Source organism: Haliotis asinina, chromosome 6 (assembly GCF_037392515.1).
Source record: "Haliotis asinina isolate JCU_RB_2024 chromosome 6, JCU_Hal_asi_v2, whole genome shotgun sequence".
Taxonomy (NCBI): domain Eukaryota; kingdom Metazoa; phylum Mollusca; class Gastropoda; order Lepetellida; family Haliotidae; genus Haliotis; species Haliotis asinina.
Genome location: NC_090285.1, coordinates 35,725,722 through 35,744,669, shown reverse-complemented (window position 1 = coordinate 35,744,669; position 18,948 = coordinate 35,725,722). Strand labels below are relative to the sequence as shown.

Here is an 18,948-nt window from a genome sequence, read left to right as displayed (position 1 = left end):
AATGTCAATATTTTGATTAAAGTACGAGAGCGTATGTGATTTTATCAGATTCAATCAAACATTTTCCACAAACGTGACAACAATCTTCCTCCAGTTATCTGTCTTTCTTCCAGTTTCCGCCCCAACTGTTTACCCAATGCGAGTCTGAGATAACACGTCTGTGCCAGCTCGACCTAGCACGCAGAGTCGACAGATATCGGATAAACGACTTCCCTACCACGTGTATCCTTCCTGCTACTGGGACCAAACACTATCTAAAGCTAATGCATGATTTGTGTCACAAATGACGCACATTACTGAAAAATAGCATACCCTTAATCGCTGGTATGAATCCGTTTGTCGGCAGTCCCTGACAAAACAAGGCAATTATGGAGACCAATTAAGTCTAGGTTGTGAGTGGAATCCACCGATTGGCGCCACTGAGGAGTAATGGAGAGATGTGTAAACGCTTGGAAGTGGTCTTAATTGTGTGTTATTTTAGCACTTCTCTTATGAAAGGTGTGCTTTATTTGATTTAGTGTCAATAGGAACCATGGGACATTTGCAACGAATCGTATCGTAACTGCTACATTCTCTGTCTGTTGACGCCGTTGACTAACGGTTTTGCGTTGCCATGCGAACAAGTCTGGAATAACGTGAGTGGAAGTTATGTTTCTCTTATCTTCAGTTAACGTTTGTAAATGTGGACATGTTGTTTCAAGTGTTTACTTGACAGAACCTGGGCTGATATTAAGTTCATGCCTTGTTAGATGTTCGTTGGAATGCCGTAATTTGACAACGGACTGACGACAGATGAGCAAGATGTACTATTGTCGACTCTAATAGAAGAGCAGGATTGTACAATATTGTCACAAATACGTCGGTGTTTCTAAAGATGGGGATTTTTACCTTAACAAGAGACCCATAGAGGCATTTAAATTACAACGTTTCCGTTGCTGAAATTGAACACGATTTCCGTGAAATTCTGTCACAATGTGTTTGACGAGAAGTGTCAGTTTGTTTTATGGATATTCCAAAGACATGTTCACAGCAAAGAAGTGTTATAGCAGCAGGATTTACAATAGCGTGTATTTGATGTAACTGGGGTGTGTGGACATCTGGACATCGTTACACTACATACACGTATGACGTACTGAATTTCGTTACAGTATGTTCATGCGTGATGTACTGGATACCGTTACACTACATGCATCTATGCCATTCTGGACTTCGTGACATTGCGTGCATTTATGACGAACTTTAAATCGTCACACTACATGTATGACGTATTTGAAAATGTTGCACTACACGCAAATGACATGCCGGTGATCGTTATACTCATGTATTTATGACGTGTTCTTTTGACGTCAAACAGCATTGTGACCCCATCTACTTTATTCCTATCTACTTTATAGCTTATTCGTCTAATGACGTATTCTTGGTGTTATGACCACAAACACTACACAGTTACTAGAAGGAGTGCCTACGGTATTGGATGTGCTATTTCTGGCCTACTATTACGGAATGTTCCTCTTGATTGCTTGCGTCAACCTGCCGGGCAACATCCTCGTCATCGTGACGGTACTGCGCCATGAACCACTGCGTCAACCTTGCAACTACTACATCAGCAGCCTTGCAGTGTCTGATCTCATACTAGGTTTTGTGTACCCACTATACAATATATCACACATAGGAATACCAGCTATAACTTGCCCTTTAGGTACGTATATCGTCTGTATCTTTGTACTCGGTGCGTCGTTATCATTATATGTTGTATTGTCAGCAGTTTGTTTGTTTGTTTGTTTGTTTGTTTTGGGGGAGTCCGAAAACACAACTTGATTTCCTTTTCAAAATGAAAACCCGCATCGAGTGAGATAAAATTTACCGGCTATGTTTAACTTTTCGTTAAAAAGTCTCTAAAAATAATTCGAAGGTCTATAAAAGGACCCATGCTTGTCATAAAAGGCGATTGTGCTTGTCGTAACAGGCGACTAACGGGATCGGGTGGTCAGGCTCGCTGACTTGGTTGACACATGTCATCAGTTCCCAATTGCGCAGGCCGATGCGTATGTTGTTGATCACTGGATTGTCTGGTCCAGGCGCGATTATTTACAGACCGCCGCCATGTAGCTTGAATATTGCTGAGTGAGGCGTAAAACTAAACTCACTCACTCACTACAGTTATACAATTACAATAATACAGTTATATTATTATTACAATTGCATTTGTTGAAATAACAAAGCAGTAGTTCTTCTATGATCCAATGACAAAAGTAAAAATACTGTGTGAGGATTGTCAAATATTCTATCTTCCATGAATATCGAATGTCTCCTATATATCAGGGAATTTAATGAAAAAAAACATTTAAATCACCTTTTACCAAGCTCTATTTTCCGGAACCCATCGTGCCTGAAACCCTTAGTTTACAACTCATATCCTCTCCATACCCATATCAAAATCAGTGCTAAATGTGTAGTCGATTGTATAAGTCTGACTCAGAAGCCCATCCTCCACAAATATTCTGTTGAGTGAGTGAGTAAATATTTAAAGTTACACTGGCAGTATCACATCCATGTTGTGAAATAACCTATTAAGTACCTGTTGAGTATTCACGAAACTCTTAATTCTACCATGACTTCAGTAAATACTGGATTGTGATTGGTTAATCAAAGTCATTCAGATGTATATAATCACGTTATGTACCTCTGATTTTCAAACACATTATGTATTTGTTTAAAAGCTTAATAACACGGTTATGGTAGAATGGCGATAAACGTATTGTGTTGGAAAGTCAGAGGTATATAACGAAATTATAATAGCTCTAAATTTTGTAATTAAAACCTCAAACTACGCGTTCGGTTTTAAATCAAATTTATTGCTATTATAATTTCGTTATGTACCTCTGATTTTCCAACACAGTGTGTTTATCTCCTAAATGTCCTCCCTAAAATGTTGCTCAGCATTCATTTACGTGAGGGAGTGTTGAAGCACATCCCTATATCCAAGACACCGATGCGGTATGCTCGACCGTCTTTTTAGCTGCAACCATTTCATTTTGATAGGACTGACATTAGTGTGTAAATATGCCTTAAGCCAACGAGGTTGCAGACACAAATGCTGACGTGTGGTTGAATACCGCCATTATTCTAAATACAAAGAAGCCAGTATTGCTTGACGGGAGTGAATCTGTGCTTATGTGACCTGTTCATTTTATGAATAAAAGTGGCCAAATGTCACTGTGTAGTGTAATCCAAAACATGATATATATTACCCTTTCGTTTCATGTTTTGATGGTATATGGAAGAAGGAACTAGTGTTGCCCTGATAGTCGTTCTATGATTGGTTCGAGTGTGAGCATTCTCATATACATTCCACCATGTTTAATGTGTTACGCTTAAAATTTGCTGTGACAAAAGGTGTAAGAAAACCTCTCAGAACCAGCAAAATGTAACACAGACAAGTCTAAAATATTTAATATTTTGTATTCGGCGACAAACAAAAGCAAGATAGAAAGAGTCACAATACAGGTTTCAAGTGAGTCAGATCTAAAGTAATGGGTCAGAATTATAATGTCAACTCACCAAAGTCTTGGTTTGAGAGTGAGAAACAGTTATACTGAATGTAACACGGCGAGCGGTTAGGCAGCGGTCATGTAGGTTGAGCGTTGACAAATAGGGATTGATGTTAGCCGAATGATGTACACCAGGTAATCCGTGTGTGTGTCCGTGTCGTCAACACAACCACCCTTTATATACACAGTCACTGATTCTTCAATATTCGGGCACGTGCCACCATCGCCATTAACGTAGAATGTACACGTATTCTCCCGGAAGTCGACAATTAATCAAAAGACATACTCAAAGAGAGGTAACGCTAGAGAACTACCTTAAAGTCTGCTGCAAAAGTACTAAGAGCACTAAACAATTATGATGCGAAATGTGACCTATAATACCTATCACTCAAAACTCTAAACATTGTGACCCAGTTGTATTTATCACTAAAACAATCATTCAGTTTACAGAAAATCCACTCTCCTAACAGATGACCTATTGTGACCAAAATAGCTGTGTAGGTTACCAGTGGTGGGTGTCCAACGGTTTTCATTGTTTTTGTCTTATTCATATGTACGTCCATACCACCATGCTAGTGGCATTGGTTATATAATAAAACGAATTAAACGTCCCAGTTAATACAAATAATGTGGAGGTCAAATTACTTATGTTGCTCAGTACAGTAGCACAAAGCATTGACTATTGTTTTGGGTTTTTTTCAACAGACATTATCTGATAGCACATGTTTGGTTATTTTGAATGTGTACCTTCTGGGTGTTTGGGGTACCACATATTGAGACAAGCAGGAAGGGAGGAACTGATATTGGGAGTCAACAATGGAGTGTTCTCTCTTTTTAAAAAATACGCTATCCTGTCCCTTTCTCTGCGCTCCTCCCTCGTAACAAATAGTGAACTATGTCAATATTTTAATGATAGTTTCTTAAACAACTTGTTTTTTTATTTTAAGGAAAATATTCTGCATAAACCTCACAGAGTTGGTATGATCAGCGTTTCATTGAGTATGTTATGTTTATAAGTTTTCGAGCTGGACGGCAATTCATCAGTCCGCTTTTGAGCCAAACGGACTGTAAGCCATCTGATAGTGTTTAACACAGATCTCATCTGTCATTGGCAATCATTTTGGATGAATGTATACGATATGGATGGGCGTAATTGAACGTTAAAGAAGGGATGGTTTTGATATTCATTTTAAGCCTGTGCTGAACAATAAGAATTGCAAATTCCTCCTTTTCAAGGTAACAAATTCAACTGGAAAGTGTATTAAGTATGTTACACTGTAACGATAACACAGCGATATCCGCAAACGTTCCTTCAATTCATTTCTTTACGAGGTCGGTGGCCGTAGCTGGCCGTTACAGCTTTTGCTAGGTGAATGATAAATAGCACAATAAAGATATCGGTGTTCTCTATCTATCAACGTCTTGAAACAACACAAGTCTGTTTCTTGTCGGAATGCCACTGGCATGCATCCTGTTTTCTTTGAAAGCCAACACCTTGTACGTGACAAGCATTACATGAAAAATGGTGGTCTGTACAATGTATTGATGTACAGACATACTAATGAATAACAGTCTTCTATTTCGAAAGACAGAAAGTGGTATTCTAAATTAAAACATACTAGGCACATAAAGAACCTCTGCATTGTCAAAATATTATCAAAGTTGATAAGTACGATAACTATGTCAAAGGTACATATAAACTTTAATGGAGGGATCATAAGACCATAACAAGATCTATCGGGGTGAGACCCGGTGAATTTGCAGACCAATGCAGTAAGTCAACGTTGTGTTGCAAGAAATTCATAGCAACCTTTGCCGTATGAGGGCGGGCATTGTCCTGTTGGAATGTTAACCCAGGGCCATGATGTTACAGAAAAGGAATTGCCACAGGTCGAAGAATCTGATCCCTGTATCACACACTTGTTAAGTTGACCTGAACGATCACCAAAAGAGTTCTTTGACGTGCTGTTATTCCACCACAAGTAATAAGGGGCCCACCACCGAAGCGATTCCTCTCCAAGACACAGGCCTGTGCATAACGTTCTCCCACACGTCTAGTTGCAGTTGACGTCCAACACTATGAGAAATGTTAAACCTGGACCCATCTGTAAAAACAACATTGCTCCACCAAAATAAGGGTTGATGGACATAATTTCGGCACCACATTGGACGAGCTTGTCGATGACGTTGTGTCAGGATAGGTCTGATTCCGTGATGACTTAAACGTTGTCGGACTGTGTTGGGGTGAATACGTCGAAGTCCTGGGATGGTTCGGGCAATGATTACTGCAGTCTGAAACCTGTGGCGAAGATGCGTCATCCGTATCCATCTGTCCTGTCTTGGCGTTATTACATGTGGACGTCCAGAACGTGGCCAATCGATGACGTCATTTGTGTGCTCGTAGCATCTTCCCAGTTCAGAAATTGTGTGACAGTGGAAATGTGCAGCCACTTGTCGTTGAGACATTCCCCCACGGACCATCCCAATGGCCTCATAACGTTGTGCAAACGTTAGCCTTAGCATGATATGCGTTTCAGTGGCCGTTTAATGTTTCGAACGATCGGAAGGGCAGGGGTTGAACTTTCCAAAGTGACAGTATTGTGTGGCATTCATTTGTTGTTTCTCTTTCCCAGAATGCACGTCTCAATTTGTTGCTCGGAACGTGACACGTGTGCATGCAGGTCGGATACATGCCACTAATCTAAGGGTTTAAATCCTTGTGTGTCAACGCAGGTTTGATAAATTTAGATTTTATATTTGTATATGCACAGTTTCTATATGAAGTGAATGTGAACTTTCTGTGTTTTATCAGTTTAATGGGGGCCTCATGTACACAATTATTATGGGTGTGTGTTGAGGTGTATGCAACGCTCAAATGTATGAAGTAGTTGCCACTTTGAGAGAGCACCTGATAATACTGCAAAGGGGAATGGCTGTACAATTTTAACATAGCACCGTGTTTCTTTTATTCGTGACATCAGAAAGGATTTTGGCTTGCTTATAGGTTCAGTGTAGATTTTGTAAGAAATAAAATGATATATACCTAGTGCAGATCTTTTGTACGTGGATTTTTCATTACAATCCTGAATCGTTTCAAACTTTCTTGTTTTTTTATACGTTGCTGTTTTAAAGTACCTTTTAAAATCAAGTAGATCAGAATCCATACGTCCAAAACACGCACACAACGTGCGTTTTGCGTGTTTTTATTTATTTATTTCTTTATTTCTTTATTTATTTATTTACTTTTTTGGAGTGAAAAGAGCAGGTTTCTGCATTAACGCGAACACTGAGGTTGGTTCTGTTGAGTGATGACTTTCTCGGAAGCTCTATCGTCACAGTGGCATAGACTAACAACTAGTCTCTGAACTGAAAGTATTTTACTGAAAAAAAGTTCATAGTAAAAAATAATAGAATGAAATGGAGCCCTGAGAGTTTCTTCATTTTCCTGAGGCTAGGGGAATCTAGACTTGCCACATTTTCTAGACCTGCATGGAATTTCTTGGATAAATTTGCTTCAGGGTCTCTCCGTCATGTTGTTCATACTGCCAGCCAAACACTGAGACTCACTAGTAACTCTCATATTTACTGTTTGTTACATCGAATGATTAATCAGTCAAATTAGCTCATCTTAGTCAGGATCAGATGTATCGAAGAACAACTTATTTGTTTCCTAATGCTGGTGCCGGCTGCCTATATTACAACGCTGTGGGTTCTCACGCTTTTATCAGTTCACGGAGTTTAGAAGAGTATACACACAAATATGAAAAAAACCCATCCATCTAGAGCTGAGTGGACTGGGTGTGTTACAACAGAGCCGAATAGTTTGCAAGCTGTGAAGCTTATAGCATAGTATAAACAAGGGTTTTACTGACTTGATTTATAGTACTTGATGAGTTGATAGTAAGCAGGATGTATGTAACAGTCTTGATCAAGGTTAACTGACGGCTGGAGCCTTTCGGTATGAATAGCTACTTGGACCTTTGCCATTTTGAAGTCGTTAGTTGGAACTTGTTATGAGGGTTTTGATTTCCTTGTGTCTTTTCGAGTGTTCACACCGAGTTCTTGATGTCTCAGGGGTATAAGCGTGTCTAAAGTTACATGTACTAAGGACGGTGGTTTGACGCCACTTTTAGTAATACTGCAACAATATCACGACATGAGACATCCCAATGGGCTTCATACACTGTACAGGCGTGGGGAATCGAACCTGGCTTTAAACTCTGGGCTACTGCACCGCCTCAGTTACAATGAATGTGGCATACTGTTGCTAGTGGTCATATGCTTTCATAAAGATCTCAAACAAACTTTGGTCAGCACTTGAGTGACAACGATGTTAGAGCCTACAACGAAAGGTCGCCCCTAATTATCTAAAACAAATGTCGCCTCTAAATGCAATGTTGTTCCTCCACATATGTATTATCTTCACTAAGTACTCAAGGTTCTAAATGAATCTCAGAGAAGTTAGCCAATGGGTATCAAGGAGAGGTAATTTAAATGGCGGGAACCATGCTAACAGAACCACGTGATTCTGTAGGTTTACCGAAAGACATTGGATATAAACAGGTACCATGCAGTTACCTCTACTGGCTCAATTTTACTTCATAGCGTATTGTTTCTAATACCCAAAGCCAGGCGCCTAATCAGCTTAGCCACAATGACTTCCACGGGTTAGGTGGCTGACTTGGAGGGTGGGGGTTCAAAATGCCGGATGGGACTCAACTAAAAAAAATACTAGAATTTGTGCTTTACTAAGAAAGTGTAATCCCAAATATAACATGTGTTTCATTTGACCAGTTTGTAAATGGCATTGCGTAACCATGATCATTGTGGTAGTGGATGCTCGTGTTAGGGAGAAGGTACATCATTAGTTGTAAGTGTCCGACTCACTGACAGCACGTTATCGTTTCACAAATGTCTGGATACTGATAATGTCACTATGAGGGTTGTCTCTTCCTTGTCGAGGCCAATTCTAAGGACGTTCAATCTGTTTGATATTTGATAAAGCTATCTAAGTGTTTGCAATGTCTCGCTTACGACAGTCGTACAGGTTATTCAAATATAATGCGTCGATGCATAACATTTTGATTACGCTTTCTGTACGCGGCTTCTTCCAAATTACAATAGTCTTGTATCATTTATCACCGCTGTGCAATTAAAGAAATGATATGCCATTCAAATCAAATGAGTTTTTAAACTACTATGAAGAATTCTGCTGCCCACAATATTCACAAGAAAGTGCCCAACAGTCATTTGTAGTGGGTCTTCACTTCGGTAACTATTTGTTTTATTTCTTTCCGTGTGATGAATCTCCGATGGCAATGGCGTTACTGACAGCTACATTAAACGTTCGCTATCAGTTATTTATTCTAGCCAATACGCTCGAGTCGTATCCTTAATGTTCATTTTTAGATAAGCCAAGTTAATGTGTAAGGAGTATGTATAAGAGGGACACAAGGCTCGTTCAGATTATGTATGGTTTTCTGTTAAAAAGCATTTTGGCTATATGACGTCGGAGTAAATATTTATAGCATACGTTTCATCAGACGAAGCCGGTTAGGCAGTTTTTAACACTCAGCCATTACCCTGTTGAATGATTTATTGAGGGATGTAACGTGAGGTGAATCATATGTACATACAAACAGAACAGAGAATGTGTTTCAACACGATCAAACCAGTATTTGAGATATGACAGAAACGTTACACCTTTTGTTGTGTGTGTACATAAAATCGGCATTCAAAGTACTCAGTACTCGTCAAGCAACGTCTGTCGTGACTGCATGGCTTGTCATGCGAACTAAACCATTTCAAAGATTGTGTACCTATTGCATGTGTGTTTGTTACACGGCTACAAGAAAACTTGATTGTCTTTGTTTTTTTGTTGTAATAATACATGGATGAATAATTCTACTATTTAGCATTTTGGATGGCACTTGCGTGGGTGATCCTTACTGAAAAGAGCGTTGGCTGCTGATGAAAACAAAATTGCACATATGCATTGACCTATATACTGTGAGACTCAAGGAGGCACATTAGCATTTCTCGAATGCAGCAAAGCTTCGGTTTGGTAAGACAATACAGAGATCATTTGTATCGATCATTTTTTGTATAGGTTATATATTTTTTTTAAATGTACCTGGTGAAGGGAGAAATTGTTTACCTCACAAACAGCGTTTGTCTAGTGTTGTATTTTGTAAACATAAACAATAGTTGCTATGGCTTTCAGTTTGGCATTACTCACTGTAATGTTTGGCATTACTCACGCCCCCATTCATTCATCATCATCACAGTTTTCACAGGTCAGTCTCTCTACCGCGGTTGTATTGAAGGATATCAACAATATAACACAGGCTTGATTGTGTATCAGTATAACTTTAAACGATTTCGATATCTCTTCTGAAATAGCTATATTTTTGGTTCATGTGGTCCTAGCTCTGGATCCTCCAAAACTTTTGCAGCCGTTATGACAACTGCCAGCTTTATTTTTTTCCCACCCATTTCTTTCGGCATCAGCTGGGAAATGTTAATATCTGCAGTTCAATTGTTAATGCTGTTCCAGTTTTTATGTGTCATGTGTGGTGTGTTTTGTTAAGCTTTGGCATTGCTGTACCGCTGTGTCTGCCAGTAGTGTCATATGCTGAGGTTTCAGGTGATTTGAATGGAAATAACTACCCCACTGTTTGTTTCCATACAGTCCCGTAGTTCGTTTCTATACATCCTGAACGTTTGTTTCTATACGCGACCCTATTGGTTGTTTCCATACAACCCCAACATTTGTTTCTATACAACCCTAATCTTTGTTTCTTTACAACCCAAATGGTTGTTTCCATACAACCCCGCTGTTTGGTGCTATACAACCCCAACGTTTGTTTCTGTACAACCCCAATGTTTTCTAAGCGAATTTTGCGTGTTTGTTTGAAGTTGAAGTATTATATTATACACCGTATCTCGCTGAAGGAAAGTGGTCTGTGTGTCGAATCCTGGTGTCCCAGGTCCTGGCCCTGGAAATCTGCTCTTCCTATCACCTCGTAGCCATTACGGTCACTCGCTACATCGCCATCGTCCACCCTCTCCGCTACCACCACATCATCACCACAAGGAGCACTGCTATCTGCATACCTGTCATCTGGATCCTCTCCCAAGGCACAGCGGTGGCGCAGTATACATTCTATGATCCAAGTACGTGAGTTATCAGCCATCCTTTATTCTGCGTCAGTAATGAATTACATAAAAACTCGCGGAAATAGAAATAAAATAGTCTTAGGCATTTTTTCGTAGTTTTAACACAAGAAAAGATGGTTGTTTAAAATTATCGTTTTTGTAAAATCATTCGAAAGAGATGAGTTTACCTTATAGCAAATTTTGTCATTTTCCCATCTTGACATTTCATCTATGTCCAAACGTTTCATGCGTTAGAATGTATGTATTCCTAATCTATACTTCCACACTTTGACTTTTGTTGCCAGTTATGGGACAACTGTGCGAAAGAACAATCTATGATTCTAGAAAATTTCCAATCAGACGCTCTAAGAAGGATTTATGGAACCGCAAGAGGAACTAGTTATGAAGAAATCTACAAAGAGACACATTTCACACTATTAGTTAAGCATAGAGAAATGCAGAAAAGTTCTGAAAAATTAATAATAATTCTACTCGAAACTACTCCTCCGAGTTAATGCCAGGACACGTTCCAGTTGTAAGCCCTTACAAATATAGAAATACTGAATACCGATTTGCACAACCCGTTGCCATACAGAGTCGCATGCACGCTCCCTTTTACCAGGCACCACACGTTTGTGAAACAATTTACCAACCGACATAATGAACTCACAATCAGTAAATTCGTTCAAAACACGATTACAGACCAAACAAGGAAACATTTTATAAATATCTTGAATCTCGAGTTTGTCAAATAGTCTATGCTCACCACGGGCTGGGTTATAACGACTAGAACGCTAATTGTTTTGATAGATATATTTCAAGTAACCCGAAATGTGCATATGGGTATGTATGTGAAGATTCTCTCCATTACCTTTTCTACAAATGGCTTTGACTTACATTCAATTCTTTAAGGTAATTAAACTTCCAGCAACAGAATTAATCAAGTTATTCTTGACACAAATACATACTACTTTCAAATCGACTCAAATTATCCTTAGTTCTTATGTTTTTAAATGCATTCCATGACTATTTCCATGGAAATAATTGCATCTGAACTTTGGTTGAAATTAATCATTGATTGAATTGTGTTATGCTTGACAGAGCAGCATTTATATGAGCCGTTGGCTTGTTGTGCCAATCCAATGTTTTTATATTTCATGAATAAAATATGTGTAGTAAAGAAATTGAATATCTATCTCGACGAAAATCGCATACTGATTTGTGTTGATGTCAAGACGTAATATGTGTTTTAATATTACAAACTGTACTCGTCATAAGTTCGGCTTAAATACATTACCTAGATCAAGCTCTCTGTGGTTTTTTTTTTGTTTCGTTTTGTTTTGTTTTGTTTTTGTTTTTTTTTAAATCTTGACATCGCATTCAACATCCAAATTTATCCACAAGCAACTACCATTTCCATCGCCCAAGAGCAGCTGCTCTTCACCGTTGCAGTTAGTGACATCATGACTGTGTGATGCAGGGATCGTCTATCGTTGGTGTCGTTCTAACGTTTACAATGAATGTATGGCATGTATACATGAATCATACATACACCTGAATCTAGATATATGAGGCTTGCTTTTCTTTCTTCAAAAACTGAAATTAAAACACATGATATATTTCTTTGTTGTTTACCGCCACAGCCATCACTATTCCAGTCTAAAACTGGTTGGTAAATAATCGAGCGTGTAGAAGACAAACCAGTAATGGATATTCTAAGCACATACCCTTATCATCGGGCTACTCTGACAGGCAATCATTCTAGTCACCGAGCCTTACGAGCCAACATATCTCTTTGTGAGTGAATGAGTGAGTTTAGTTTTATGCCGCTTTTAGCAATATCCATGCAATATCACGGCAAGGGTCAACAGAAGTAAGCTTTGAACCCATGTGGAGAAACAAATCCTAGTCTTCGGCGTGACGAGCGAAAGCTATAACCACTGACCACCCCCCACCGCCGTTTCCTTATCACCGACACATTACGGGAACTGGATGCGATGACAAGCAATACACATGATCTATATGAACGCAATGTAGCGAGTCCTAGGGACATTCAGTTACTCTAACTCCGCTGATGATTTATATTTTGCATTAATGTAATATTATTTTCAAACGTATTGCACATGGAGTAAGATGCAATACTATATATTTGGAGTGCCAGATCGGTGTTGTGATTCAAACCTGTTCCGCAACGTTCTTTCTGGGACTTTCCTCTTCAGTTGACTACAAGGGGATCTGCCGGTATGAACTCATCTTTTCCCTGCATCATGTCGGGATCCTGTTTGTAATCCAGCTCTTTTTGCCTCTTTGTGTCATGGTGGGGCTCTACTGCAAGATTGCCCGGATCGCCCGCAGGCATGTGAGTATGCACGTGTATCCATGATTGAGTGAGGTTAGTTTTACGCCGCACTCAATAATATTATGGCGATATGGCGGCGGTCTGTAAATAATCGAGTCTAGACCAGACAATATAGCGATTAACAGCATGAACATCGATCTACGAAAATTGGATATGATTAGGTGTATCAACCAAGTCAGCGAACCTGTCTACCCGATCCCGTTAGTCGCCTTCCCCGACAACCGTGTGTTACTGAAGACCAGTTCTAACCCGGATCTTCAGGGGTGTGTATCTATGAACATGCACGCACTTAATGTACAGACACAATGATGCCCTACTGTACAACAGATCTCTAGTACTGATGCGGCAATGTATGATTAACATACGCAGAACCAAGTAAACATCAACGATACTGATAATGCGTTCAACTTAAATAGCAAAACATTAATAAACCATCATACTGCATTGCTTGTATCCAAGCAAGTGTTGGTCACAGTCGAATCGTCATTGCCTTTGATAATCATTTGCGTTCACACACGATCTCTTTGGAAGGAAATCTATTTTTTCCGTTCTTGTGTGTGGGTTTTGTCTATGAAACACGGATCATATACGTATTTTGCTGATTTCAAAGAAGTAACATTTACATCAGTTTATAGAAAGTATGGATTTCCGTTTCCCATTGAGTGTAGCTTTACGCCGCTTTTAGAAACATTCCCACAATATCAAAGCAGGAGATACCATTAATGGGCTTCGCACACTGTACTCCATGCCAGTGGGGAATCGAACCCGGGTCTTCAGTGCGACGAGCTACCTAACCGCTCCTTTTCCGTTAGCATGTTCTCCTCATAATATACCAAGGTGGGTCGATGGCATGACAATACATGGACATTAACCTCTCCATCATATGTCTTAAGGTGAGTTACTTTAGTTTTACGCCATTTTTAGCAAAATCCCATCAATATCACAACAGTTGACATCTGAAATGAGCTTCACACTGTATCCATGTGAGGTCATCGGCGAGCGAGAGCTTCAACCACTAGACTACGCCATGTAACATGTAATGCATGCGTCTGCCATATTGCATCCACTGGGATATTTAAAAAGAAAAATCTTTGGAAGTTAACCTTATTTTATAAACTGAATGATTCAGGCGAAGGTTATGTCGCTACACGAGCCTCCTCGACCCTCGCCCTACCGGATATCGTTCAACAGGTCCAGCAGCATCTTTGGCCGGGAGGTCAAATCCACCATCATGGTTGCCATCCTCCTGTTCAGTTTCGCCGTGGGCTGGACACCAATGGTCATCTATTTCTTCGTCAGTATTGCGTGTGAAACCTGCCAAATCAATCGTTATATCAGGTTAGAGTTTTAGTAATCTGCTTCGTAACGCGTCAATGAAAAGGAAACCCGGGGTTAGGCAGTCAGGAGGTTAACGCCATGCGCAACAATTCACTCCGATCGGGTTACAATGACAACAGTCAGCTATAACTTAGATCAACAATTTCAACGCGGGATTACTCTTAAAGCCGTGTTGGTTTTGTGAACGGGGATAATACTACAGTCAGTATAAGAGAAGAAAATGAAAGGAGTTGCAGAAACGTTTCTGAAAATAACTAGAAAGGGGTGCGTTGATAATTGGTTTGGTTTATTTGTTGCTTAAAGCCGCACTCACCAATATGGGTATATAGAGGCACTCTCTCAATAATCGAGTCTAAAACAGACAATCCAGTGATGAAAGATATTAGCATCGATATACGTGGGGAATAAGAAATGGTCGTTGTAAATTGTATTTACATTTTGAAGGATGTGGATCTTTCCGAATTAAAACTGGGTCCCCGCCCACAAAGTGTTTTGCAGCGTTACAACCTAGGGTAACTATATAGATAGTATATCATAGACTTACGGAGATCTTTAGAAGTTTTGTACAATAGGCTCTGGTTCTCATATGACAAGATTAATATTCTGTTTAAATGGATAGCATGTCTGATTATCTCTGTCTACATTTGAGTAGTGTACACTAACACAATTTGTTTTTTAATCGTACTAATGATTATACTTACTGTATTTCAGAGCCAGTGCTCGTATCCTGCTGTACATGACGTCAGCGATCAACATCTTCATTTACGCTGGTCGTCTAGGCGACTTCAGAGAGTTCATACGTCGTGATTTGAGGAAGACATTCCAGTGTGTAGTGAACAGGTTTCGGAGGAACACAAATTGACGGATTATGGAACGTACGCTGTGATCATATCACCAGCTGCAGAATACATTTCGTCTGATGTCCTCATAGACATTGAACAGTTGATATTTAAGAAACGACGCTAACAATGTGCTAATTTGAAACGTCAAGTGACGTTCGCGTTGCCACAGTAACACGATGGCTTTATTTAATTTTAGATATTCATACATGCATAATCTATTTCCGTACTCTCCATCGCCATCGCAGTATAACTTGCACAGGATCTGCCTCAACCATGTAAATCAATCGGTTGATATACATGCCCCTTTCCAATGTTGATCTGTACCATGTACGTATATGTTGTGTGATATTTTGTGATAAAGATCATTGCTGTTATCTATCCCTATGAACGTTGACTAACAAGACTGATGTTAGTGAGTTTGGCTTTATAACGTTTTTAGCAATATTCCAGCAATATCAAGGCGTGGGACACCAAAAATGGGCTTCACACAATGCACTCATGTCGGAGGTCGAACCCGGTTCTTTGGCGTTTACTGTCACCGTCTTAGCAACATGATCTGTATCCATGCACTTTTTTCACTCACGACAATACACAGCAAGCGAACCAAACAATGCTGTACAACGAATATTCACTTCTGTCGTCTCTTAAGACAGTGATTGGTCATTTGCTGATATTTTAGGGACGGCTTTACCACCTTGTATTGAACTAAAATGACCTGCGACAGAAATGTACAGAAATACTACATCACAGTTCCCGAAAAGACAACAGAAATGTTGATTTTGCAGGTATATTCTTCAGGACACATACGTTTTACGTTAAAGAAAATGGCGTTTTGGGGAGGAAATGGATGCAGGAATGAAGGTACGGTCTTTGTTCTGTATACAGTTTAGACAAAATGCCTAAAAGGATGACTAACTTATAAAGACAGTGAAGCATATTTGAAACCAAAACATGCTGAACGCTCCGTCATATTGAGAGAATGAATGTATTCTAACGCCGCTTTGAACAGTATTCCATTAATATTCAAGCGGGCAAGCTTGGTATGAAAGAAAACCTTGACAGTGTCGAGAAGCACATCCAAGATATTCACCGCTATGGTGAAGCCAACGTGCACTGGTCTGGTGCTGGCCAGCCTAAAAGGATGATGATTCGACCAACTATCACAGGTTCCGGGCGTCCTCAAGAGACTTTAAAACAAAAAGCAGTGAACTCCGACGTCTTTATAGACAAGCCGACGTCTTCCATTGAGACCAGTACCTGAGCAAGCCCCTGTCCTATGTATCAGTGATCGCTCTTTGATCCAATCTAAAATCTCTCCGAAGTTCAGTAATGCTTATCTCGATAGACGTGTGGGGCCAGGGATAACGTTGTTCGCATACAGAATGTTGATGATCAGCGGTCCAGAGTTGTGATGGAGCTGGGAATCTGGACACTGGTTCAGAAACGGGGAGATAACGCTACGAGGTACTTCGCTGAGTGGGCTGGCAAACTGGACTGGAAAAAGATGCATCGATTTCGTCACTATGTCCTCATACCATGACGCTTTCCCACAATACGTCACGATCTCGCGATCAGGGCGAGATACTCTGATTCACCCACCAGCTTTGAGTTACAATCATCTTCCATCGTAACTGAGCAGCTTCACCTCTGCAGCAGGCGTATGGCGCGTGTTCATCTCTGAATGGATATCGATGTTGGCGTCTGAGGGGCTCCCCCATGGAGTGCTAATGCGCCCGAATACCATACAGCCCTGGTCACTGTCCATCTATCTGCTGGATAGACCATAATCTGTGGCTGGAGTTGTTGAATGCGATCCTCAGGTTCCAAAGCAGTTGTGTGTTTCAGCATCCTTGTTCTTCACTGTTTTTGACAATGTTTCATTTCACTCAAATATTCAATTGCTGCAATTTTAACTCTAACATGTAGTATATTTGACTGAAATTCTGAGATTGTAAACTTAGATATCTTTTCTTCCGCATATAGAGTTTAAAATATCGACGTACATTAATTGTCCTGGAACTGAGCTTAGATATTTTGGTGTAAATTCAAATTGAATTCATTTTGAGTTTCAACGGCAATCCGTCCTTCAGCAAACAAACCAGAAAGAAGAATTAAACAACCCATATGTATACCTACTCATGTTCGACGTCACATCATTTGATGCACGTACATTGTGTTTGTTTGTGTGCGTGTGAGAGAGTGTGTGTCTGTATATCTGTGACCAAAAACTTTAACATCCTATGGTGAGAATGTAATTTATCATTTTGCCTGTATGTCTCTGTTTACTATTACGTTGCTTCAGTTCATTAAGGTTAGGCATGTATTTAAAACAGGTAGTACAAACAATATTTAAAATACGCTTTCTTCCTGACAGTATTAATCCATTTATTTCTTTTTTTTTCTTTCTCTTGACAAGTCAAAATACTGGTACGACAAAACTGAGAGTGAACGAGTGCGTGAGTTAAAACTGTAGTCACATCAGCAATACTTCAGCCATCCGTATGTTATAAATTAACAATAAACGCAACAATAAATTTACTAACTCATATCACATTTACTAACTCATATCACATTTACTAACACATTTACTAACCCATATCACATTTACTAAGTAAACTCATATCACATTTACCAACACATTTACTAATTCATATCACATTTACTAACTCATATCACATCTACTAACACATTTACTAAGCCATATCACATTTACTAATTCAAATCACATTTAGTAACTCATATCACATTTACTAACTCATATCACATTTACTAACTCATATCACATTTACTAAGTAAACTCATATCACATTTACCAACACATTTACTAATTCATATCACATTTACTAACTCATATCACATTTACTAACTCATATAACTGAGAGTAAGCGATGAGTTAAAACTATTCACATCGGCAATATTTCAGCCAACCATATTCTTACTTAAAAGGTTCCAGATTCACAATAAACACAGTTGAATTACATAAACACCTGAATCAAGAGGACAGTAAAATACCTAGATTACAACAGTGAATTAAAACTTGCAAGTAACTTTTAAAATTAGACAAATAGTACAGACAATACAATGTGAAAACGGACTTGAGATCACCAGCAGCTGAAGGTAGATCACCATGCTAGAGGATCATGGGGACGTACAGTACTTTTGCTACCTGCATGGACCCTAGCTGGATTTATAGTATCCCTTCAAACACTGGTAATTAGAGACAAGTATAGGCATCAGTTAACAACACACATATTATACGATTAGAAACGCGTGGCGAGATTAAATGAACTTTGAATGTTTTTGGACATGCCATAACAGACAACATCGTCATAATAACAGTAAGAAAATGTGATCTTGATAGTAGTTTTGTTTAAGGCCGTGAATGCTTACATGTACGGATGGTACGTTATCGGCATGTAAAAGACATCCAAAACAGTGCCATCTATTAGACGACACTGCAAACATCTGCTCTAAGCATGATTGTGGAATTAGCGATGATGACTATCAACGGGCCATTATCAAGAAATCTGAAACCAGATTTGGAGACCCATAGGAACCAAACAAGCATATTACATCCTACAATACCTTACTGTGTATATTGCCTTACACTGCCTTAGGTCCACGTTTTTCACAACTCCACACAGTATAAGCCATACTGCCTCAAGTCCAAATTTCTACTACGTACAGTGTACGAATTCAC

General features: G+C 39.4%; 1 protein-coding gene across 1 annotated transcript; it reads left to right on the top strand.

The window, feature by feature from the left end:
* The first annotated feature begins 295 nt into the window (after positions 1-295).
* Positions 296-15,664, top strand: LOC137287479 (adenosine receptor A1-like). Its single transcript, XM_067819811.1, has 5 exons — positions 296-1,699; positions 10,506-10,727; positions 12,929-13,068; positions 14,198-14,406; positions 15,118-15,664. Exons 1-5 carry the CDS (start codon positions 1,426-1,428, stop codon positions 15,266-15,268), a joined length of 996 nt encoding a protein of 331 aa, XP_067675912.1. The 5' UTR covers positions 296-1,425; the 3' UTR covers positions 15,269-15,664.
* The last annotated feature ends 3,284 nt before the right edge of the window (positions 15,665-18,948 follow it).

What these genes read in the sequence shown, in the direction of transcription:
- LOC137287479 (XM_067819811.1), top strand. Translation starts at nt 1,426, where the DNA reads ATGACCACAAACACTACACAGTTACTAGAAGGAGTGCCTACGGTATTG. An exon ending in AGCTATAACTTGCCCTTTAG is followed by an intron (nt 1,700 to 10,505) that starts GTACGTATATCG and finishes ATCTCGCTGAAG; the next exon opens with GAAAGTGGTCTGTGTGTCGA. An exon ending in GTATACATTCTATGATCCAA is followed by an intron (nt 10,728 to 12,928) that starts GTACGTGAGTTA and finishes TTTCCTCTTCAG; the next exon opens with TTGACTACAAGGGGATCTGC.